This window comes from Mycteria americana, chromosome 28 (genome assembly GCF_035582795.1).
Source record: "Mycteria americana isolate JAX WOST 10 ecotype Jacksonville Zoo and Gardens chromosome 28, USCA_MyAme_1.0, whole genome shotgun sequence".
Classification (NCBI taxonomy): Eukaryota; Metazoa; Chordata; class Aves; order Ciconiiformes; family Ciconiidae; genus Mycteria; species Mycteria americana.
Window position 1 is genome coordinate 726690 of NC_134392.1, and position 22255 is coordinate 748944.

At 51.2% G+C, this 22255-nt stretch overlaps 3 protein-coding genes across 7 annotated transcripts; 2 read left to right on the forward strand and 1 right to left on the reverse strand.

Moving 5' to 3' along the window:
* Positions 1-44: 44 nt before the first annotated feature.
* DSN1 (DSN1 component of MIS12 kinetochore complex) lies at positions 45-4360 on the forward strand. 3 transcript variants are annotated; one of them, XM_075525922.1, is made up of 11 exons: positions 55-225; positions 313-358; positions 679-1026; positions 1470-1543; positions 1742-1814; positions 2195-2282; positions 3323-3382; positions 3567-3638; positions 3748-3895; positions 4005-4092; positions 4176-4360. In XM_075525922.1, the coding sequence occupies exons 1-11, from the start codon at positions 133-135 to the stop codon at positions 4262-4264; spliced, it is 1179 nt and encodes a 392-aa protein (XP_075382037.1). In that variant the 5' UTR covers positions 55-132; the 3' UTR covers positions 4265-4360. The 3 variants fall into 3 exon arrangements, with proteins under 3 accessions (XP_075382036.1, XP_075382037.1, XP_075382038.1); XM_075525921.1 differs by lacking the exon at positions 313-358 and having other exon boundaries at positions 45-225; XM_075525923.1 differs by lacking the exons at positions 55-225; positions 313-358 and adding an exon at positions 461-595.
* Positions 4361-4388: 28 nt separating this feature from the next.
* Positions 4389-6549, forward strand: MVB12A (multivesicular body subunit 12A). Of its 3 annotated transcripts, XM_075525924.1 has the most exons (9): positions 4389-4604; positions 4690-4785; positions 4887-4983; positions 5100-5226; positions 5311-5445; positions 5607-5680; positions 6024-6088; positions 6171-6221; positions 6323-6549. In XM_075525924.1, exons 1-9 carry the CDS (start codon positions 4527-4529, stop codon positions 6383-6385), a joined length of 786 nt encoding a protein of 261 aa, XP_075382039.1. In that variant the 5' UTR covers positions 4389-4526; the 3' UTR covers positions 6386-6549. The 3 variants fall into 3 exon arrangements, with proteins under 3 accessions (XP_075382039.1, XP_075382041.1, XP_075382040.1); XM_075525926.1 differs by lacking the exon at positions 4690-4785; XM_075525925.1 differs by lacking the exon at positions 5100-5226 and having other exon boundaries at positions 4389-4785.
* Positions 6550-6855: 306 nt separating this feature from the next.
* On the reverse strand, positions 6856-22104 carry ATP13A1 (ATPase 13A1). The gene is made up of 26 exons (XM_075525918.1): positions 21741-22104; positions 20925-21014; positions 20424-20614; positions 19992-20064; positions 19517-19672; positions 19194-19263; positions 18438-18544; positions 17670-17799; positions 17340-17395; positions 16605-16731; positions 16193-16330; positions 15554-15674; positions 14741-14898; positions 13752-13927; positions 13238-13348; positions 12580-12705; positions 12142-12250; positions 11405-11604; positions 10911-11007; positions 10298-10479; positions 9863-9977; positions 9361-9557; positions 8775-8917; positions 8040-8151; positions 7642-7785; positions 6856-7256 (listed from the first exon to the last, which is right to left on the reverse strand). The coding sequence occupies exons 1-26, from the start codon at positions 22083-22085 to the stop codon at positions 7146-7148; spliced, it is 3585 nt and encodes a 1194-aa protein (XP_075382033.1). The 5' UTR covers positions 22086-22104; the 3' UTR covers positions 6856-7145.
* Between the last annotated feature and the right edge of the window lie 151 nt (positions 22105-22255).

The following is a 22255-nucleotide window of genomic DNA, read 5'->3' on the forward strand; positions in this document are numbered from 1 at the left end:
CAGGCTCCCTCAGGGGAGGGCGGGAAGCCGGGGTGGGAGGGGCCACTCTGCCTCTGCGCATGCGCCTACCGGGGAGCCAGCGGGACGCGCCTTCCCGCCATTCCCCGCGCCCAACGGCCGCGCTGTGCCGCCATGGAGGAGCGACCGGCGAGGGGCTGCGGGGCGACGGCCGGCCCGGAGCTCCCCGCCGCCCCACCGCAGCCGTCGGGCGGGTCGGAGGAGGAGGTGAGCGCTGGGGGGGGGGGGGCCGGCTCGGCTGGGGGAGCCGCGGGGAGGCCTCGCCGCCAGCCTCGTAACCGTTTTTCCCCTCAGCGTTCCGCCGGCGGAGCCCGCCCTGCGGCTGAAGGTGCAGCGTCAGGTAAGGGCGGTCGTGGGCAGCGAGGGGCGGCGGGCCTGGGAGAGGGGAGGGCTGGGCAGTGCCGAGCATCACCCCCTCCCCCGGTGGGGGCCGTCCCCAGGCCCGGCAGAAGGATCTCCGTGCTGGAAGGGGGAACCGAAGGCACCGGCGGTCTCGGGAGGCTGTGAAGCGGTGATCCAGCCATCGCACCTCGGCGCTGCTGTTGCTCCGAGCTAGAAAACAAAGGGCAAAGAACAGGTTCAGTGCTTTTGAATCCCTGGGAAAGACCCTTTCCTCTTACTTGACCCTGCTAACATACTGATTATGTCTGGTTTTCTCAGATCCTGACCCTGGAGAGAAGAAAGTGGATTCTGAGCAGTTCCTAAAGCCACCTGATGTAACTGCTGTTAGCAAGAAGAACGTTAGTCCCTGTGAGACCACCGGAGCGGCTATGAGGAAAAGATCCCACGAAAGTCCCAGCCTCAGGAAAAGCCCCCTCAGACCTAGTCCCAAGAGGCTGTCTCCCTGGAGAAGCAGTCCCAGGAAAGACCACACATTGAGTTCTTTCAGCTTGTCCCCGAGAGCACTTGTCACCACTCCTCAAGCCAAGCGTCGCTCTTGGTGTCGTTCGAGCCTGAAGGGGACAAAACGCCGGAAATCTCTGCCTCCTGTTCACCAAGATGTCACTGGTACATGCTCCGCTTCTTCCCTTTATCAAGCTTGCTCTCAAAACTTGTAGGGTAGCCTGCAGCAAGTTGAAATGTAATTTCATGGCATGATCTTTAGGGTAATTACAGTCTAATTGCGTTATTCCTACCTGGTAGCCACTGCCGTCCGTGTTGGCAGTGATCTTAGAGGTCCAGGTACTTGAGGATAAAAGGAGATGCTCCAGGAACGGCTTCTGTAGACCAGTGGTTTGCAGTCGCTGCCTTTTAATTTCCATGGTTGAGCCTTAAGTGTGGCTTTTCCTTGTTAGGAACTCTGTTTCTCTCTTGTTTCCCTTCTCCTTCCGTACCCTGCAAACCGCACTCCTATACAACGACAGCTTTTAGCATCTTTCAGGAACATTCCAGCCGTTTGCAGCTTGGTGTGAATTTAATTGTTCTTAAACAATTTTGCTCTGATTTTTCAGAATTAAGCAAATCAATTAGCCTGGATCTGCCAGAGATAGACCGGCTTTCTATGCTGTTGTTGTCCAGTTTCCAGGTAAGGTCCTCTCTTTAATTTTTTTTTCTCTTGCTTTTCTTCTGCCACTAAACGTATGTTCCGATTGGTATAACTGAGTCATGAAACGCATGTGAGGGGAGGAGGGACTCCTTTCTCCTTCAGTAACGAATCCTCCCGCGAGCTTTGTCGTACAGCTCGGGAAGGGGTGCCAAGATGTTCTTTTCCATCGTCTCTTAGTTTTCTGCGCAGAAGCTTGAACATGTCTTGAAGCAAACGGACGGCTTTAGCCCTGAGGCTTTCGAAGCTAACGGTAAGGTGTGCTGTTTGCGTCAGCAAGGGTATCCTGAATTTAAAAATACTGACCCTTCCCTAGCATCCTCTCAAAATGAAACTCGCTGTCTTCTAGAAGGGGTGGGTGCAGCCAAAAATATGGGAATGATGTTTTTAAGATGCTGTGCGTGATCACGGTTTCTGGGAGGGAAGGCAAAGGGACACACAAAGGGAAACTGTGGCCACAGAGATGAGTTATTCTTTCAGAAACAGTATAAGCAATAACTAGAATGCCTTCTGATAAGGAATCAGAGTGGTATCTGCAGGTTAGGAAACGGCTTTGTTTCTCAGCATTACTCATTTTCTAGGCAGAGGGTCCGAGCATTGTTTTATCCTGTTTTATTTTGTCTTCATCTCCAGTGCACTCGGTTTCAGAAGACCTGAAGCGATACATGCAGAAGTTGAAACGAGACGGAACACTAAAAAGCTGTGTGGAAGACCCTGAAGGGTAAGGACTCGCCGAACCCATCCCCTGGAGAGTGTCAGCAGTGAGTCACGGCGCTTTTGGGGGCGGAGGGGGGGGAGCCTGAACACAAAACGCAGCCGTTGTCACATATGAGGACCTCACCCTGCCAGCGTAAACCTTCCTAACCCAGTCAAAATGCTCTGGGGTCATTTAAACATTTTAATTAGCTGGCTTCCTTCGTCCAGGCAACTATAACAGAACCGGCGAGGAAAGGCTAACGTGCAGACGTGCCAGCAGATTTTAGGGGGGGTGAAACTTTGAAATGGGAAAGAAACCAGTGTATTATCCCTTTGTGCAGGGTCTGGAGAGGGGAGTGGTTCGTAAGTCAAAGACAGACCAAGTAAGATTTTGCCTATTAAACAAATGAATAAATATGTATAAAAATCACAGGTATATGCACATGGATAATAAGGATCATATATTTAGGGGATGATATATAGCTGGGGTTGCTTAGCCTAGAGAAGAGGAGGCTCCAGGGAGACCTTACAGCAATTCAAGGGGGCTGCAGGGAAGATGGGGAGGGACTCTGTCAGGGAGTGTAGCGATAGGACGCGGGGTAAGGGTTTTAAACTGAAAGAGGGGCTGATTTACTTCGGATATTAGAAAGAAATTCTTTACCGTGAGGGTGGTGAGACAGGGGAAGAGGTGGCCCAGAGAAGTTGTGGAAGGTGCCCGTGGCAGTGGAAAGAGATGAGCTTTAAGGTCCCTTCCAACCCGAACCATTATCATTCCATGATTCTTTTTCTGGTTTTGCTTTACGGCCTGCCCAATTACCTAAATTTGCAGAGTAACCCCATTGCTGGTGGGTATGAGGATTTTTTTATCACTGGACAACCAGGACGGTGAATATTCAGAGGAGATATTTGCCAAGGAGATGAAGGAGACTTTTCTCTTTCATACTCCGCCATTCTAAGCATTCAGCGTGGCTGCATAAGCACTGAACAGGCACCAAAGCCCTCTGTGATAGACGTGTGGATGTATATATCTCCCTATATCGTGCCGATGTCGTATCTCTGCTTTAGGATTTTACAGGACTTGGCTTTGGATGAGTCGGTGGCCCAAGTTAAGGAGTACATTGCCAGGTAAGATGGACTGCACGCCTCATCTAAAACTCTCAAGGCCAATATGGGTTTGCACACCTCTTCCTAGAGGGTATTTTGGGTCTATTTCATTCTGTAGCTGGTTTTTCCACGAGCCTGCGCTGTAGCTTGCATTCGCGGTGGGACGCTCTGGGCTACAGCCCCGTTCTCTCCTCTCGCTCCGCAGATTCGCTGCCGAATGTCAGTCCTGGGATCAGCTCTTGCTGCGCTACCAGGAAAGCGCTGAAGAAATGTCCAGGTGTGGGCTGTTACCCCCCATCTTACAGCTGTTCTGGTGTTTGATGAGAAAAGGAAAGGTCAAAGCCTGCTTCAAAGGATGCGGTGGATAAAGGCCTTCTGTCTTGCAGGCAGCTGGAGGAACGCAAGAGGCATGGAGGAGAGGCAGAGCCTCTGAATTACCTCCAGACATCTCAGGCCCACGTCCTCAGCAGCAAACCCAACTACCAGAAGATCCTGGATGACCAGGGGGAGGTCTTGAGCTGCATGGAGCTTGTGGTGAGCTGTTCTCAGCTGAAAAAAAAAAAAAAGTATTCTACTCCCGGTAAGGATTTTGCCATTTTTCATCTTTCTTTTTTTTTTTTGGTGGTGCTTTTTGCTTTTGCAGCTCGATGAACTACAGCAAGCGGTGAAGCTGCTGCAGGCCTTCAGCGAGGACAGCCGGCAGTACCTCCGGCGCTTGTCGGAGCAGCTCGGTAAGCGGGAGTCCTTCGTGGCCGGGGTGTGGAAGCCGTTTAACGGGGGTTAACGGGTGTTTTTTTTTCCCCCCCCGTTCCAGCCACGAGGACCTTCCGGCGGCTGGAGAACTCCCCCGTCCGCAAGCTGATCGCTGCCCCGCCGAGGAAGACGCCGCCGCCGGACGGCTGAGCGGGGCGGGGGGCTGCGGGTCGGTGCTGCTGTCAATAAAGGCGGTGGGAGCCCGGTGCCGTCCCGGTGTCCGCTCCCCCCCCGCGCTTCCGCGTTTGAAGACTCCCTGGGGGGGCGTGGTCTGTCGCCGCCTAATGGTCGGCGCGCCCGTCGCTCAGAGCGCGTCAGCCAATCGCCGCAGCCGCAGTCTGCGCCGCCCAACGGTTGCTCAGTAGCGGGGAGGGGGCGGGGCTCCGCCACGCCCGGGCCGGAAGCGGCGGCCATGGCGGCGGAGGAAACCCCGCTCACCGGTGTGGCCTGGGCCGCCGCCCCCGAGGCGGCCCCCGCCGGCTGGACCGCGGTAGGCGCGGGGGGCGGCGGGGCACCGTCGCGGGGGCACGGCTGCCCGGTTCCATCGCGGCCTGACCGCTCCCTGTGCCCCGCAGATCACCGTTACCGTGGAGGGCGCGGCGGCCAACCTGGGCAAGGGCTTCGGGCACAAGGGCGGCGGGTACCTGTGCGTGAGCACCGGCGGAGCCCAGGTGCGGCGGCGGGGAGCGGGGGTGCCAGCCCGCGGGGAGGGACCGGGGGGTGGGGGGGGGTGTCGTGCCCCGTCCCGGTGCCGAGCTCCCGTCCCGTCCAGGCGGCTCCCGGGCCGGTGGTGACCGACGTGCAGGTGCTGAGCGACCGGAGCCCGCAGCCCGCCGGCTACACCCGCGTCCCCGAGTTCCCGGAGCCTCGTAAGTGCTCCCCCCGCCCCGGGGAGACCAAGCCCGGGAAGGGCGGGGGTGGTGGCGGCGGCGGCGCCCGGTCCCCAGCCCCCTCCCGGTCCTGTCGCCCGCTCCCCCCCCCGCAGGGACCGCCGGCTCCCGGAAAAAGCGGGTGTACGTGAAGCTGCTGCCGCTGGACGCCGCCGAGACGGCCGTCTTCGACATCAAGCTGAGCTCTAAGAGCAGAGCCCTCCCGCACTACATGAAAATAGGGTAGGGGGGCCCTGCCCGCTCCCCCCGCTGCTCCCGCTCCCCCCCTTCGCCGCAAAAGCCTTTTTTTTTTTTCCTTTCCCCTAGGGAAATGGGTAATTTTGCCATCTGGTGTAAAAAAGGTCCGGTTTTGAAATCCAGCCCCCCACCCGTCCCCAAACCGCGGACGATCAGCGCGGGCCTGAAGCAGCTCTCGCTGCAGCCCCCCGACTCGGACCAGAAGTACGTAGGGGTTGTTTTTCTGTTCCAGTCTTACCTGAACCAGTCTGGGACTGGGAATAAATCCTGCCACTGCTGGTGCCACCTCGTGGTTTCCATTCCCCTGGTTCTGGGGCTCGTTATCTGTTGCACGAGGGACATTAATTAATCCTGATCTGCTACAGGTCACCCGTGGCTCGATACAGCATCAAACATGCTTCTCGGCACGAATCTCTGTATGAGACCTCCGGCCTCTCAGGTAAACTGTTTCTTCGTCTGGAATCAAACGAGGAAGCTGCATAAAGCAAGCGCTTCCGTATTATTAAAATCGAAATACAGGCTGGTAGCTGGTTTGTACACAAGTGCTTCTGCACGAGTGTTCCCTTTAAAGACTGGCATTGAGCTAAGCTTTGAGAGGAAGGTTTATCTTAAAAGACTTCTCCCTTCCTGAAAGTTATTCCTTGCTGGAATTAAGACATCACTGACACCTTGCTCAAACTCTTCTCTGGGTGCTAAGGTGTCCCCTTCCGCTCAACTGAGGAATTGTGTTTTCCGAGCAGCTCCCGAGATGTTCCTAAAGTATCTCTCCCTTCTCTTCCCAGCTATGGACGGAGTGCCTTTCACACTACACCCCAAATTTGAGAGCAAGCTCGCTTCTGGCAGTACCGTGAGTCTTCCTGGTTTGAGTCCTACCTCATCACTAATCTTAATTAGAAACACTTCATGCCCTTTTATTTTTTTCCCCCTAGGCTGTCCTTGCAGACCTGACTGTTAAGTCGCTCGCCGATATCGAGAAAGAGGTAAGCTTTTGTCATGCACCTCTTTTGGGGTGAATAGCGGTCGTATCCTGAATTTCCCAAATACCAGTGTCTTGTCCTGACTGATTCTTTTTCACTTTCAGTACAATTATGCTTTTGTAGTCGAAAGGACGGCCGCTGCCAGGCTCCCACCCAGCGTTTGTTAGCACCGGAGTCTACCTCGAGGATGTAAACTGCAGCCAAACATCCAGCTGGGCCGAGCTCCTCTCTCTCTCTCTCTCTCTCAAAGTTCAGGGTACCTGAAGGAACGCAATCGCTATCTGATTACAGGAATTGCTTAGGGAAAAAAATAAATGTGTTTCTCTTCTCACCTGCCAAAATATTTTTGTAATGCTTTTGAAATACAGGGCTTCAGGGTTGGCACGTACAGCAGCATAACGTATAGAAGTTCTTGGCAGTGTTTGTCCTCCTACGCTTTGTCAACGCTACAACTCTTTATTCGGAACGCTTACCTCCTGCGAGGGTGTTTCTAGTGTTTCTGTTGTGTAAGAGCTCCTGCCCCTCGGCCTCACCTTCCGTTTGTTGCTGCTCTTACTCCTGCCCTCGGCCTCATTCTCTACGAAAAACATCGCAAAGCTTTCCGCCCCACAAAGGAAGTTCCAAACACGTTTCAAAATACATCGATTCTGATTTTAGTTACCAAATTCTGTAAACGTTTCCTTAAACGTTAGGGCAGTACAAAACTCCCGACAGTTGGTGGTGCGTCCTGGAAACATTAAAAAGTCAGGTCTTGTTTCACAGAGGTGGTTTCCACATGATTTGGAAGAAAGCTTCCCCACGCCTGTTTCTGAACAGGATCAGAGTTACTGTCCAAAGAATTAAGGATGATTCTTGTGATGGCAAAACGCGGCTCTGGGTGCTGTCCTTCATGTAGCGCTGCTGGGGGCGAGGACCTCGGAATCCGTTTCAGGAAGGCACTTTAAGTTTTGCGCTCCCCAGCAGAAACTGAAGAATTCGGTCCGCTAACAAGGCGAGGAAGAAGTCAGCCAGCAACACTTCCGTGATCACGATCTTGAACTAGGAAAACAAACACAATCCATTAGGCCCTCTCCTCAGTTATCCTTTCCCCGCAGAACAGAGCCTGTGCCCCACGAGGCGCCACGGCCGACCTAGAGCCTGACCTTCTTTCTTCCTTTCACAGCATGCTGTAAAAATCACTAAATTGTAAAAATTTCACAGCACGCTGTAAAAAAATCCCCAATGCTTCAGCAGGCTTGCTACCATATCCCCTCACTTAGAACTACTTAGGTAGTTCGTGCTCCTGTGAGCCATTATCTGCCTGATATTCTCCTAAAAACCTGAAGATTCCTCCAGAGTTCCTGAAGACAGGCTCGGACCTGGTTCTCCCGCTGGAAACTGCGGGTAAAATTCAGTAGGAGCAGAGTAAATGCTGCCCGCTCACCTCAGTAGGGATTTCTACCAAGCCAAACTGTTCATTGAACTCTGGCGAAGAGCCCGTGAGAAGGCCCACGATGGCAAGTCCTGAAAGGACGATGCTCCACAGTAAAGGCTTGTTCTCCCGTAGACTCTCCATAAAAGGATGGCCCTGAAACACAGCAGGGAGAAACCGTGAGCAGCGGTGAGGCTGTACTCCTTCGGACTAGGGGACGTGGAGCGATTCGTGACAGTTTGGGACGCTTGGGTCATTCCAGCTTGGTGCAAAAAGAGGGAGTTTTTCCCCGCAGAGCACTGACAAAACGTAGTTTGTGATTAGAGGAGAACATTGTTTCGTACTATTGCACCTTCATTACAAAGTCGCTTCTCTGGTGCTGCTGGAGATGTGACTTAAACATGGCTTGCCTTGTAGTTGATAGCAAACGTGGCCATCTGCATTGCCATCGACATGATGTAGACAGTGCTGTTCACAAGGCTGGGCTCAAACTCCTTGTACAGATCCACAAACTCCTCCTGTCTAAAAGGGGAACAAAGCTGGAGATCAGTGGACCAAACTCAGAATCACCACGTCATTTAAACTAACTACGGTTTATTTAAACTACGGTTTATTTAAACTACGTGCAGGTTTTGTTGGACAACAACAGTTTGTTCCCAAACTTTGGTGGCTCCCACTAGCAGCAGCCCCACCTCTGACGCAAGCGTGCTTGCATGGGTGAGAGCGGAGCTGCAGATGTTGGAAGCACAGGTAATCAACTGAGTTCTTTTTCACAAAATAAAAATCAAGTGGAAAAAAAAAAAAGAGGTTTTTGTGTGTTTTTCTTTATAATTTTCCAGTAATCCACCTCATCGGTGTTATTTCTATTTCCCTTTCCCCTCCCAGCGTGGGGACAGTAGACCACTGGAACCGCAACGTATCACAGACCATATTCCCACCGGTTTCATCGCATCCTCGCCACGCTGGGCTGCCTGCCGATGCACACTCAGAAATGCTTTTTCTGGACGTGTCTAACGCATTAAATGCCTGGCGTGCTCAATAAAGCATTCACAGCAAGAGCACTGTGGTGAGGGAGGCCTCTCTCCACCCTCCTGCTTAGCGGCAATTGGAGAAAACATCCCAGCGTTGGAGGAAGAGACACTTACTTGGAATCGCTGCGTGCCTGCGCACCGCGGTACAGGTAAACGAGGCTGAGGAAATGCACGAGGAACTGCAGCAGCACTGTCAGGACCGTGTAGAGGTTAAAGATGTTCGGCAGCGGGCGCTCCTTGGAAAGCGTCTTCAAAGGCTGGGAGAGAAAAGCAAACAGGGTTGACTTGAATGGTTTTGCCCATCTCTAGGCAGTTTTCCAGCAGAATCCAACTCACGTTTGTGTTTCTCAGGAAATGCCTGCAAGAATTCCACTTCACGCGTACATGAGACCCACAGCTTGGTGCAAGTAACAGCCTCAACTGAAGCATTTATCTGCATTACCCTTCCCACCTCTTCCACCTGCTCCTCCTGTAACCTGAACAAAGCTGCCTGCCTGCAATCACAAGACGCTCCCTTAAGCAAGCACTGGCCTCAGGAGCCTCCCAAATCCAGGGGAACATAAAAGCCCACCCCCGCCAGCATTGCGGACTGTTAACTTATTAAAATAAACGGCTTTTCGTGGAGAGAGGCACTCCTTCGGTAATCCCGATAGGACTGACATGGACCAGCCACTGTCCCAACGCACTTTCTTGCCCTTACCTTCGACCTGGAGATGAAGAGGAAGCAGCCAGCCAACAGCAGACCCTGCAGAGTTGCCTGAAAATCACTGAACTTCACCCCTTCCAAGTAGAGGACGCTCTGGCTGTAAGCAAGGATCAGGGCGTTCAGGGCAAGGATCTTGAACATTTGGAGTGTTGTCACTAGCGTGCAACGACCTTGCTTGATCACGTGGCAGACTAAGGAGCAAGAGGAAGCAGCGTTTGGAAACAAAACAAAACAGGTTCTGGGGCTTTGTCCCTCAGTCCTCTCCTTTTCTGAAGCAGTACAGAGGAAAGCTAAGCCCTCGCTGCTGGTACCCCCCATCCAAGAAACTCCCACAGGGTCACTCCACACAAAAAGTGGCAAAGCCATGGGTTTGGGGGCATTTCTCACCACCCCACACCCTCTGTCTTGGCTTCTTTCAAATGTAGACTTATTCCCCTCAGGGAACCAGGACACGTGGAGAGGCACACCAACTGTTCAGCTCCCACCATGCACTTACTGCACTGAATGGAAGAGAGCTTGGAGGTAAAGGGGGCCGCAATGCTGGCATCGCCCAACTTCACGACTGGCACACGCTCCTCTTCCAAATCCTTCAGGACCTGACTGATCCGTTCCTGCAGGCGAAAAAGAGAAGGATACAAACGCACACCTCGTTATCACAACCTGGATCAAAGATCATCTTGTGCTATCCTCTCCCACGCTCCTGCTCCAAGGGGAAGCTGAGAAGCCTTCATGCTCGCAGCATTGATGGCTGGCTGGAAAAGCAGCACCTTCTCTGCCCAAATCCATTCTGCTATTTCAGGATAAGAAGCAGAAAAGCTGGTCTTTTCCCAGTACATCCTGCCATTTCCAGTTCTCATGAATTAGCAGTAAACCCAAGGAGGAACAAAGAGCAAGAATAAGTTAACGGGCTTTTAAACATTTAGTTACCAACCCTCTGGATGGCCAGCTGTTCCTCTCTTTGGGACATGACTCTGTGCTTGGCAGCGCGGGAGGTGGGCTTCACAGTTCCACTCCCCATCGACGGCAAAGCAGGTCTCCCATCGCCGGGTCCATCTCGAGTTCTCTTCTTCCGTTCGGGCAGTCTCTCAGGAGCATTTGCCAGCAGTGCCACTCCTGTAACAGTGTAAAAACATTAGCCGCAGGGAAAAAGGGCTGTAATCCCTTTGCTGGCAGAGCATCTTCACCAAGTAGGAATCCCAACTGCTATTGACACCTGGAGTCAGGTGGGCAGGCTAGTTACGCAGGGACTTCAGACATGTTACACTTGCTGAGGCAAAGAGTAGGAAAAAAAAAAAAATTAGGAAGAGTCTTTCTTCCAGGAAAATGTGTTTGCAGCTAATTCCCGCTGGCTGCTGGCACGCACAGAGCGGGTACTCCACCAGCACAGAGATCCTTCTTCTTTATTATGGTTTATGCCACCAAACGATGTTGGTCAGATCGATCCCAGCCCTCAAAACACCAGAGAAACAAACACTGCTTTTGTGTTTAGGAACGCTAGCCAAACTCAGACAGGGGCACACGTGAGATCCTGCATGCGGACTCACCCACATCCGCATGTTTCAGAGCTCCGACATCGTTGGTCCCATCCCCACACATCAGCGTGACGTAGCCCAGGCTCTTCAAAGTAGTGATCACAAACTCCTGCAAAAAGAAACGCTTGGTGAGAACTGGCAGCCTGCGTGTTCTGATACGCTGCAGCCTGGGCTGGGTTACACGTCTTGGCCAAGTGCTTCTGTTCTGCAGGAACTCGCTGGCCTCACACCCAGACTCCAGAAGCTTCCCCTTCAGGCTCTGTTTTAGGAAGGCAGAGCTAGAACGGGCCAACGGGCTCAGGACTCTTTAGGCTAACAACATGGCACACCCTGAGCTCTGGTTCTTGCTTCCTGCTGGCTTGGATATTGGGAGAGGTTACGCTGCTTTGTTGAAAACAGCTTTAGCATTAATCATGTCCTAGCATCTATGCAGCTCCCAGGCACCACACGAGCCCTGCTGGAAACCCTGCTAAAACCGGGTTTTACCAGCTGCTGAAATCTCTCACCTTCTGCTTTGGCACCACTCTGGCAAACACCTGGATGTGCGGTATGAGTTTCAGCAGCTGCTGTCTGTTCACAGACTGTAGGTGAGAGAGACCTTCCCCAGTTACACACAGGTCGTACTGCTGCGTCAGCTCTCGCAAGGAGCTTGGCAAGATTGGGAGCACGATAGCACCGTCGATGGACTGCCACTGCCAGCTGGAGCCTGGAAAGAGAAGCACAAGCTTGACGTGAGCATGCCTGTGAGGTGCCTGGCTGGGAGAAATGCTCCCAGCCACCCAACAGACGCTGACCCTGGTGTTTGCAGGCCCTCAGCACTAGGGACACAAGGCCCTCCACTTCTCAGGACAGTGACATGCCCACCTCCCATCTAGGTACAAGTCTTTACGTGGACCCTCCTTCCCTGCAGTCAGTGACATGGCTCTCGGCTTCCCTGGGTGGCCTCTGAACCTGCACAGCAAGGAGGCCTCCAAGCTGCCGTTATTTTTGTTATTTTGGCGCTCAGATAGCTCAGTTTAGGAGCTGGCAGAGGAATGTATGCAGCTTGCATAGTACTCCAAGCCAGAGAAGAGAGGGGCAAAGGACAGAGAGTTATCTGGGATTCTGGAAAGCGAGTCGTTTCCTTTATCAGCATTAAGCAGCAGTGCTAATAGCATGTGGCTAACTTTGATACAATGCCCCAGCAGGGCTTTGGCTGTTGTCCTCCAAAACGCAGAGCCGTTTCCTGCACGGGATCGGTTACCTTTGCTCACAGGAGGCTGCAGAATGAGGGTGTGCTCCCTCTGGAGGAAGTGTAGCTCCCGGGCCACATGGCAGGCAGTGAGAGGATTGTCTCCCGTTATCATCACTACCTGAGGGGAAAGCGAGAGGGGTCAAAAATCAGTTCTGGGTAGAAAAGCAGGACTTTCACAGCGAGTCTTCTTTACACTGAGAAGAATTCTGCCTAGCTTGGATGCTGGTGACATTGCCTATGAGATGTAGCGCTGCGCAGCACCCTGCAGACAGGCTTTCTCTCTGGGCCAGGGCAAACCCACCGCAAAAATAACATCACATCCACAAGGTCTCCCTGCCTTCACCATGGGGAAGCCTTTGCCCTCACTCCACAAGGGCTTCTGGTACTGAAATTCCACATCCCAAACACCATGGCTACCAGTAAAGCTAGGATGCTGCCGATGCTTACGTGGTGTGACGCGTTCTGGATCTCCCTGATGACGGATTTGGAGTCAGCTTTGAGAGGACAGGAAACCACAATGAATCCAACAAATCTAAGATCACACTCCAAAGCTTCACGCTTCATCTCTCTCACCTGCCAAAGCAAATCAGCAAACAGAGTGTTACCTGCTGCTCTCTAGCAGCAATCTTGTTTTCCAAAGGGTGCTTCCTTGCAATCAAAGCATCACTAGAAACACAACTGGTGCTCTGAGGTGCACAGAGCAACCCTGGCCAGTGCCCAGCTGCTCTAGAAGAAAGGCTGCTTTGGCACAAAGCTCCACAGAGACAGCCCTGAAAACAATTACACACGCCCATCCCCACATTAAACCAGGTTCACAGCTAAGAAGTTCAAGTGCTAAGCCTCTTCAATTGCTACAAGGGAAGAGTCGACCCTGCTTTACAAACAGGGAAACAGAAGGATTGATCAACGCTACACAGAAATTCAAAGCTGGGAGCACAACGCAGAAGCTGCGATCTTCCCAGAAGATCCGGATCGTAAAAACAACGCAGTTACAGCAGCTTTGGGCAACCACATCCCCAAAGAGTCCCACTCCTCTTCCCTGCTCACACCACCTCTGTTTCCTTTAACGGGTGCTCGATTTCAAGGCTTAAACAGACAGATATACCTGCTGGTGAGTGAGGTGCCCCAGTTCTTTGTAGCCAAGGGCCAGCACTCTTGCCCCCTCACGTGAAATTTCCGTGTGGACAGCACGATAGTTGCTTGGGCACTGAGACAACTAGAGCAGGCGTGGGGAAAAGCATCATATTAATACAGTTTCAAACACAATTCTGTAGCATATTTCAGCATTTCACATCAAATATGCAGACAGGGGAAAGAGGCACCTTTGGGAGGGTCCCTCACCATCAAGGGCAAAACTGGAGATCCCCCAGATTTAGCCTTCTGCTGTCAGTAAAAGCAACAGGGCCAGGAATGCACATGCAGAGATACTCAGATCTCACTGGGATGAGACTGAAACTCCGCAGTGGAGTTTGTTTTCAGGCACAGGTTCACTGTGCTCTTTTGCAAGATGAAATCCCTACGTCATTCAGGTTCCAGACTTGGCAGGGACAAGCAGAGGTGTAAGGGGACGAGCACCCGTGCTAGAGAAGGCCCTTCCTCTCCTAGAGAGATGCGCTCACCATTTTGTGCAGCGTCTCTGGGGCCCCTTTCACAGCTGCAATGTAACAGAGATCAGTCGAGCCGATCTTCTCGTACGATGCCAAGACAGACATTCTTTTCAGGGCACTGGCAAAATGAAAGCGCTGGTGAATTTTCAGTCCCTGAGTTTTAATACTTCTGGGGAAAACTTTCTCATCTGGAAACAAACAGATCAGGAAATCCTGAAAGGTTTCTCGGTATCAAAAGCAACATCCCTCCCTTCGGGTCCCAAAGGAACCCATAGGTCACCGAGATCGTATGAATTTCCTCTCCTTAGACACAAGCATACAGAGCTGGAAATTCTAGTGCCAAGAATTAAGGGACATAACTGATCAGAACACCTATGTGCATTAGTACGAACAGCTACACAGCAGGTTCAAGGTGCATTTGTAGCATATATTATCATCACAGGTAAAAATCCAGAAGCAAAAACCACAACAGCATGGGTTTCACTGCGATATGCACACAGTATTTCTGGAAGATTTCTACGTTAGTTACCTGTGCTTGCGAAAGCCAAGAAAGCAGAGCAGAAAGCCTCCAGAGCGACTGCCCGCAGACCGTGCTAAAACCCACACTGTCATGTTTTCACTACTGCGGTCTGTGCTAGTCACACCCTGATTGTACTGAGCCGGCACAATCAGAACTAAAAGACACCAACCTGTTGCAGAATGCGGTATCTGCAGTCCTGAGAACAGACTTACACTATTTATTTATTGTCCCTCAGCCATGCACTGCAAGGATTTCCATTGCCCCATACCAGTTCCTGGGATTATACCAGGTGGAATTCACTCCTTGCAGAAAGCTGGCATGAGGCATAGGAAATCTCCATAGACTAGATAATTTCATGCTCAGAACTGACAAAAACAGTGTTATCATCGCCATCCCCCCCCAAAAAACCCCATCCCACAACCCACAGTATACGTAAACAGGGCTCAGTATCAACCAGGGAGGAGGTGGAAACAGGTTTTACCTTTGGTCAGGGTCCAGTCCACAGCCATCAACATTGCCTTCTCTAACGGATCTCCCACCAGCGTCCCATCGTCCAACTGTACAAGCGAGTGGCAAGTAGCAATCGCTCGGTGGGTTTCTACAGGAATGTCAGATACCGGTGTCACTTCCTTCCCATCCCTGCAGCATTAAAAAAAAAAAAAAAAAAAAAAAAAAAGAGACTGCCCATGTTAACAGACCCCATTCACATTATCTCAGACAAATTCTGGAATTTTTCCCAGCAAAAAATTCCTACTCTAATACAGTAAACAGTGGAGCTCCTCATGATGAGATCAAAGCCAGAGGAAATCTGGCGCCGTCTCAACTGCAAACAGGGCCAAAGCCCATAATTTTTGCCAGTCCTCCAAAGCAAACTTGATTCAAGCAGAACACTCGAAGTAGAGGCCTGAACTAACACATTTAAGTAACTGTAGAATCAAAGGACTCGGATATCTCTCTGCTGCAGCACCTAGCCTTCAAGCACAGTTCATTATGGCAGTGGAATGAGAAGGCGGGATCCTACTGCATGGAGGAGCAGCGACGATCTCAGTTACATAAAAATCCTATGCAAGAAGTCCCCCAAGACAATTAAATTCACAAGTCCCGAGCCCATAGTCGTCGCCAGAGACCAAGGACCCTCTCTCCTTCCAGCTCAGTCCACTTCTTTCACTCTCTGAATCCCTGATTATCTCCTCTTCCCCACTGGAATGTGATTTCACTTGTGCCTGAGGAGTTCCCACAGCGCCCAAAGCCCAGAGCACAGCAAATCATATAACCAAAATCACCCAGGACCCACCTGAGCCCAGCTACTCCTCTCACTACAAGGTGATTGCTGGTTAACGTGCCGGTTTTGTCAAAACAGCAAACTTGAACTTTGCCTGCAAAGGGGATGCGGAAGGGCTCCGTACAGTACACATCTAGAAGAGAGGAGAGGAAATTCTGTGAGAGATCAGCTACAACAGAGCCAGGACAGGATGCTCGATGGCTTTTATTTCAAGACGGGAGCTATCAACACGGTTCTCAGCTAGAGTTAATGAACCCTGAACTCCTCATCCGGAGTTTTTGGGGCATTTGAAACCAGAACAGACACCAAGTTGTAGCAGTGATGTAGTCCAACACAGAAGTCATCAACCTCCCTATTCCATATATAGGAACCTGCTCAACGCAGAACTGCATGACTGTTGAGCAAGCAGGCTTTCATATGAATATATTCCCTCCTACACTTGATTTAGGACCCACTGCAAGGCACACACCTCCTAAGTTCTTTGGGGTTTAAACCCCCTCATATACACCAGCTCCAAAACCCCACACTGTCACTGTGTAGAAACTGAGGACACTACAGTAACTTCACACTCATCTCCTCACCAGCGTCCCACAGTTCCAGACCCAAGAAAGCAATCCAGGTTTTGTTTCTGGGTTTAGGCTTGGTACTTACAGAGCTTGGCCAAGGCAATGAGGGAGGTGTTGACAGCCAGAGAGAGCTCAATGGGAAGTTCAGGTGGAACGACCGAAGTCAGTATTAAAGTACACTCCAGGAAGAGCTTGTAACGGTTCCTGCTAGGATCCTTGGTGCCTACGGAATGAGACAGGACACCTGTATACCTCCTCATCCTCAAGCTGTGTGCCCCACAGAACTAAGATGAGTACCACAAAGAAGCTCACCTACCTAGGAAGGGCTGTGGGAGGGCAAGAAAAGCATCCAGAATGCAGTGTGGGCCCCTACACTGAAACACTGGCGCAGCCCAACCCAGCTATTGTAACTCTCAGAAATTACGTCAACTGTCCTTCCCACAAGCTTTGGTACAAGTCCTGTGTAGAGACCTGGAAGAGGCAAGAAGAAATCTCACCTTCAATCCAGACGTATGCTGCAGCAGCAATGGCAAAGACCAGCAGGAACAGGATGAAAATGAAGGTCTCTAAGTTATTGGCTGTCACTCTCTTCACCCCAAAGAGGATTGTACGTAGCAATTTCCCCTGAGAAGAACAGCCTTCAGTGCAAGAAGCTATCTCTGCCGCATGCAGTAGTTTGTTAAAAATATGTATGAAACCCAATTTTAAAACTACACTCTGGTGTTTCGGTGCCAGAGCCTGAAAATTATTCCCACTTCTCTGATCTAATAGGCAGCAGCCTAGAGTCACCCATAATCAATCTGTTAAAAAAAAAACCCAAACTCGTTGCTAAGTCACTTAAGTTGATGATTTCTTTGAAGAACTCTTCAATTTTCAATTGAAACAGCTCACGTTCACATCTCTAGTCTCTACAAACACACTCAATTGCCTTTCCCCAACAATTATCGTTACAGAAACAGGGATAATGAGGAGCTGAAGTATGTACGTAGCGTGGTCAGTCGCAACAGGAACCCTGAATCCTGACTCCCAGCCTTCTGCATCAAACATCAGATTACTTATTTGACACACAGAGCCCAACCTTATTTATTCCTCTTCCAAACAAGTAATTTTAATGCCCTGATTTATATTTTCCCACTGACGTACTTCACACGGATTTCCTGACAGCAAAGCGCCGAAGGACACAACCAACATCATCGACAAGACAGAGGTGAGAAGGCACGTTCACATCTTACCTGAGATGTGTTGAAGCCGGTCCTCAGAGCATATGCCACACACCCATTATCGACAGCTGGAACAGGAGCAGGAATGAAGACAGTAAGCTTAGTGTAAATCTTTTACAGGCTTATCACAGACAGAATACACTTGAAGCTACACCTTACAAGGGGACATAGTCAACTTTAATGGAATATCACAGCGGTCTAATAATCACAGTAAACCATTAGTGACAGGGCCAAGGAGATTGACTCGACGACACCCTCCAAAAGTTGCATCAAAGCCATTTAAAAAACAAATCTGCGGGTATTTGACGTGCCTTCTCAGAGAGAATTTGTGCCGGTACCTACGTTTCAGTCCTGTGCTGGCTTTCTGGGGTGGGATGTGCTGCACCACTTTTGTTCCGCCAAATATGATGTGTAGGCGGGAATCTGCCTGCATGTCCAAGACGTGCTCTGGACTGAGATCCTCCACGGGCTCCTGCAGGACAATGTTCAGGTCTCAGATTCACAGCTATCAACAAGTAAACTTCAAGTGTTCCTTTCTGTTCTTATCCCACAAGATGTTCTCAGCTTCACTTCAGCCGAAGGTGGCCTGAACGGAATCTAGGCCTTAACAGGCCATTCAGCTCCTGATCGGTCTGGGTTTAGAGCCTGGCATCTGTGCAAATTCTGGTTTCGGAGGACTAGTTCACCCTTGGCACACTGAATTCAACAAGGGAGGCTCTGCAAGCATTACTTTATCATTTTTAAGTCACCCACTGGCACAAAAAGAAGGAATATTCAGGGTTTTGAAGTGCTTTACGCTTGTTCCTCCTCCCACCTCTACCCAGCCAAAGGAATCCAGACAGGGGAATGTGTAGGAGGGCGATGCTGTGCCCACACGATGCAGTTCAGACCCAAAGGCTGGAGACATTGCCAGAGAAAACAGACATTTCTGTTTCTCATTTACCAGAGACCATCAGTCACTGACAGGGAGCCAATAACAAACGGACCAGGTTGCCTGGGCCAGCATTCACACAAAGAGACTAATTTGCACTCGCAAATGCTGCAGCGGCTTGAATATTTTCACTTTTCCAGGTTGCAACCAGGGGACAGCACAGAGGACGTTTCACAGACCTTCATCTGTGGCACAGACTCTCCCGTCAGCATAGCTTCATCTACAATACACCTTCCACGTAACAGCAGCACATCACAGGGCACTAGATTTTCATGAGGAGATCGGCCTGCAATTAATACATTAAACCTGAGAAGAAGCTCAAAGGCAGAAGCGACTCTTGTGTAGCTATTTGCCTGGCAGGGCACAGCTCTCCTTCAGTTTAGCCGAGATATAGGAGATTCCTAAAGCTTCAAACCTCTCACGTCTACCACAGCAGGTACCCAACTCAGCATTGCTGAGAACCGAAAGGGTTTGAAGGTTATTCCGTCTCTGTTGAGACCAGGAAAGTTTAAAATCAAGTCACTTAGTTCTCATTGCTGTTCAGGCTTCAGCGACTGGGATCACATCCTGGGGTAACACAACCTCAAAAGGAAGAGCAGGGTTGAGAGATCTGCCCTTCCCCTTTCCATTCTAGGAAGATATTGGCAGGAGGAAGGGAACTCTGCATCTTTACAACCCTAAGCTGAAGAATCTGAGGCTAATTTATCTAGGTATTTACCTTCCTTTAAGACAGCTAGCAGGTCCAAGAGATCCAGCCCAAGAATTAATCTTTTGGACCCTTGAATTATGAACACCTACGAATCAAAGTCCTCAAAAGCACCCAACCAAGACTGTTAGATTTTTATGCCTAATTCAATTTACTGCGCAAATTAACGGACCGGAAAGGATCTGAGTTTAAACAAGCTTTTGACTACAACCATCATGCAAGTCATTACCAATGGAAACGATATCCCCTGGAATAATCTCATCACTGGAAATGGGGCGCCACTTGCGGTTTCTGTAAACCTGTAGGGGGAAAAAAAAAAAAAAACACTTTCAGAAACCTGTAGGGAAAAAAACCCCACACTTTCAGAAACCTGTAGGGAAAAAAAAAAAAGCACTTTCAGAAACGTGTAGAAAAAAGCAGCACTTCACTTTCAGAAGCCCTGCACGCATCAGAAAAGGATCAGAGGAAAAAGATGGGAAAAAGGAACAGCAGATGAGCTAAAAGACAGCTAGATCAAAAATTTCATGCCCAATCCTCTCTGGTTCTGATTACCTGGATCATGTATGGCTTGTTGCCCATTTTTCGAATCTCTGACATGTTCCTCATTTGCTGCTGGACCAGAGAAGCTTCAAATGCAACCAACATGGAGAGGGTGAAAACACTGTAGTACCAGTATTCATCCAGGCACCACAAACCCACACAGAACACCTGTGGGGAGAAGGTGACACGGAAGTTATTCTAATCTCCCTCAGAAAACAAAAGCCTTCAATTTCTAGGCATTTTTTTTCAAGCTACCTTGGTACACATTTAATTGTAGGAAGCCAGAAAAACAGAAAAATCACAGTAACTCATTAGGAAGAAACAGGGTCACTCCCAGAAGTAAAATCAATATTACAGTGCAAGAGCAGCATCTACTCCTGATTTTAGAAAGCTGCCAGCTGATTTATGGCTTTCAAGCCAGGATTGTGAGGAATTCTCTCGTTTTTTAGCAGGGAGAAGTATTTACAGCTCTCTTTGGTCATTTTACCTGAAAGACGAAGAATGGAGCTGTAGCTCTTTCTTTAAAGAGTTCCAAGAACTCCGGCACCACCATCTCAGCCCTGGGAAAGAATTGAATCTTTATTAACCTAAACCTTCCAGATTCTCAGCAAAAGCCCAACTCAAAAGCCACACACAGCCTCTGGTGTCAGACCAGGCTGTACTCCGGAATGCCCACAATCGCCCTATTTTCAATTACTTTGATTCAGTTAATTTGTTATATGCAATTAATTTCCACCTATAGCCCACCCTGGAGAAAACCCCTTGGTCCGATACTGTTCTCTGTCCTTAAAGGAATTTGGAGCAAGTGCCGTGAGTAATTGAAATTTTAAAAAACAGGACTAGAACTGTGGTTCAACACCATTGTTCCTGACAGACTGGGTTACTTCGGCAAAGAGAGATCCACACCTGGAAAACTTACTTGTTTGTACCATATTTCTTCTCAGCTGCTCGGATATCCTTGTCCTCCTGATAGCCTCGGGCATTCTGGTAGTAATAAAGGGGATGTTCCACAGGGAAAGCGACAGGAAGAAACTGTTTCTTGCCGTCTATCTCATACGAGTATTTGATTTTCTGAAATTCAAAGGAAAGAGCCTCCTGCCCGTCCTCACCCTGCAGACAGAGGGGAAAAAACCCAACCAGTTGAAGACACACCAAAGGCTTCACTCCACACATAATCTGGCCTGAAGAAGGAAAGAAACCCCAACCCCTTACATCTTCAGTTACTGTATGATTCTATTCGTGGTACACGCAGCAGGAAACACCGTGCAATCTTTAACGTCCCCACTTTTGACTGACTGCAGCTGATTTTTTCCCTAATTACTTAAGTTAAAAGGTAATAAACTGCAGGCTGACGGCACAACGTAGCAGTTCCCTGGTGCGTGACAAGCGTCAGTTCTGCTCCCGACAGCCGTATCCTTACCTGGTCTCTGTGGAGAGGCACTAGTTCTACTGATCCGTTATTTGGGGTTGGCACAACTTTGGCCAATGTGGCTTTCTTAGGACAAGGTTCCTGAAACACAAACAAGACACGCTTCGTCAAGCGGATCACAGACCCTGAATTTCAACGAGTCGGGAGGAAGCCTTGCCGGATCGCATTAAGACACGCGGAGAAAAGAACTCTTTGCAGCCGGGTGCTTTTGCGGAGCCGTCGTTAGAATCAAAGACATTCCGATTATCACAATCCATCCCCAAAATCATATCCTACCCCCAGAGGAAGTCTATTCAGTGAAAACATATGTAGCTGCCAGTAAGACACGGTTACAACAGCGACTGTAAAAATGGGAACCAGCTCGTCCACCGTCAAAAGACGGAACAGTCGACGCTAGCAAAGGCAGTCGGCCCCTGCCCTGAGCACTCAACTCATCCCAGGCTGCCTGCGTGCAGACACATCGCTGGACTCCCCGACAGTGCTTCGGGGCCGGGGCCTGCTGAACGCCTGCACCTCTCCTTCCCCCCCCCGGCAGCACGCAGCCGCGCTGCCCAAGGCCAGCTAACGGGAGAAGCGTTTCCGTGCAAAGCGTCTCCTCACGCCCACGCCCTCTCCCTCATCACGCCTGCAAAGCTGCCCGATGCGGCTCTGCCACGCCGCAAGAAACAACCCCCCTCCCCAGCAGACCGAACGCCCCCGCGCCCTCGGCCGCCCCCGCACGATAGGAGAGCCCGCGGGGAGCGGCAAGAACCCCGGAGGGTTTTCCAGCGTGGCCGGTCCCGCGGCACCGGCAGCCCCGGGACTCACCCGAACGCAGGTGAGGGCGCAGTGAGCGTGCACCGACCACAGCCCCGAGAGCGCCGTCAGCAGATGGACGACACCGATAGCGGCGAGCGCCAGGAACGCGGCCTCGGGGGGCGCGGGGCCCGGGCCCGGTCTGGGGCCCTCCTCCTCCGCCGCCGCCGCCGCCGCCGCCTCCGCCTGCCCCCATGCCGCCCATACGCGCGGTCCCCACAGCCACAACCAGGCCGGGTAGAGCCCCGCCACGAAGGGCAGCACCGTGCCGTGGAGGAGCCGCGGCCGCCGGCGGTAAAGTGTCACCGACGAGACCAGCTCGTCCACGGGACCCGGAGCCGGGCCGGCCGCCGCCATCTTCCGAGAGACCGCAACGACCCACTTCCGCTTCCGGGAGGGGGCGCGCGAGCGCGGGGGGGGGGGGGTCAGCGCCTGCGCAGTGGCCAATTTGAGCGCCGCGAGGGAGGGGAGGCACCGGGAGGGGGCGCGGCGGCTGCGCATGTGCAGCCCCCCGGCGCATGCGCACA

What these genes read in the sequence shown, in the direction of transcription:
- DSN1 (XM_075525921.1), top strand. Translation starts at nt 60, where the DNA reads ATGCGCCTACCGGGGAGCCAGCGGGACGCGCCTTCCCGCCATTCCCCG. An exon ending in TGAGCTGCATGGAGCTTGTG is followed by an intron (nt 3,896 to 4,004) that starts GTGAGCTGTTCT and finishes TTGCTTTTGCAG; the next exon opens with CTCGATGAACTACAGCAAGC. An exon ending in GCGCTTGTCGGAGCAGCTCG is followed by an intron (nt 4,093 to 4,175) that starts GTAAGCGGGAGT and finishes CCCCCGTTCCAG; the next exon opens with CCACGAGGACCTTCCGGCGG.
- MVB12A (XM_075525924.1), top strand. Translation starts at nt 4,527, where the DNA reads ATGGCGGCGGAGGAAACCCCGCTCACCGGTGTGGCCTGGGCCGCCGCC. An exon ending in CCGCACTACATGAAAATAGG is followed by an intron (nt 5,227 to 5,310) that starts GTAGGGGGGCCC and finishes CCTTTCCCCTAG; the next exon opens with GGAAATGGGTAATTTTGCCA. An exon ending in CCCCCCGACTCGGACCAGAA is followed by an intron (nt 5,446 to 5,606) that starts GTACGTAGGGGT and finishes GATCTGCTACAG; the next exon opens with GTCACCCGTGGCTCGATACA.
- ATP13A1 (XM_075525918.1), bottom strand. Translation starts at nt 22,085, where the DNA reads ATGGCGGCGGCCGGCCCGGCTCCGGGTCCCGTGGACGAGCTGGTCTCG. An exon ending in GCGCCCTCACCTGCGTTCGG is followed by an intron (nt 21,015 to 21,740) that starts GTGAGTCCCGGG and finishes TTTGTGTTTCAG; the next exon opens with GAACCTTGTCCTAAGAAAGC. An exon ending in GCTCTCTTCCATTCAGTGCA is followed by an intron (nt 9,558 to 9,862) that starts GTAAGTGCATGG and finishes CTTGCTCCTTAG; the next exon opens with TCTGCCACGTGATCAAGCAA.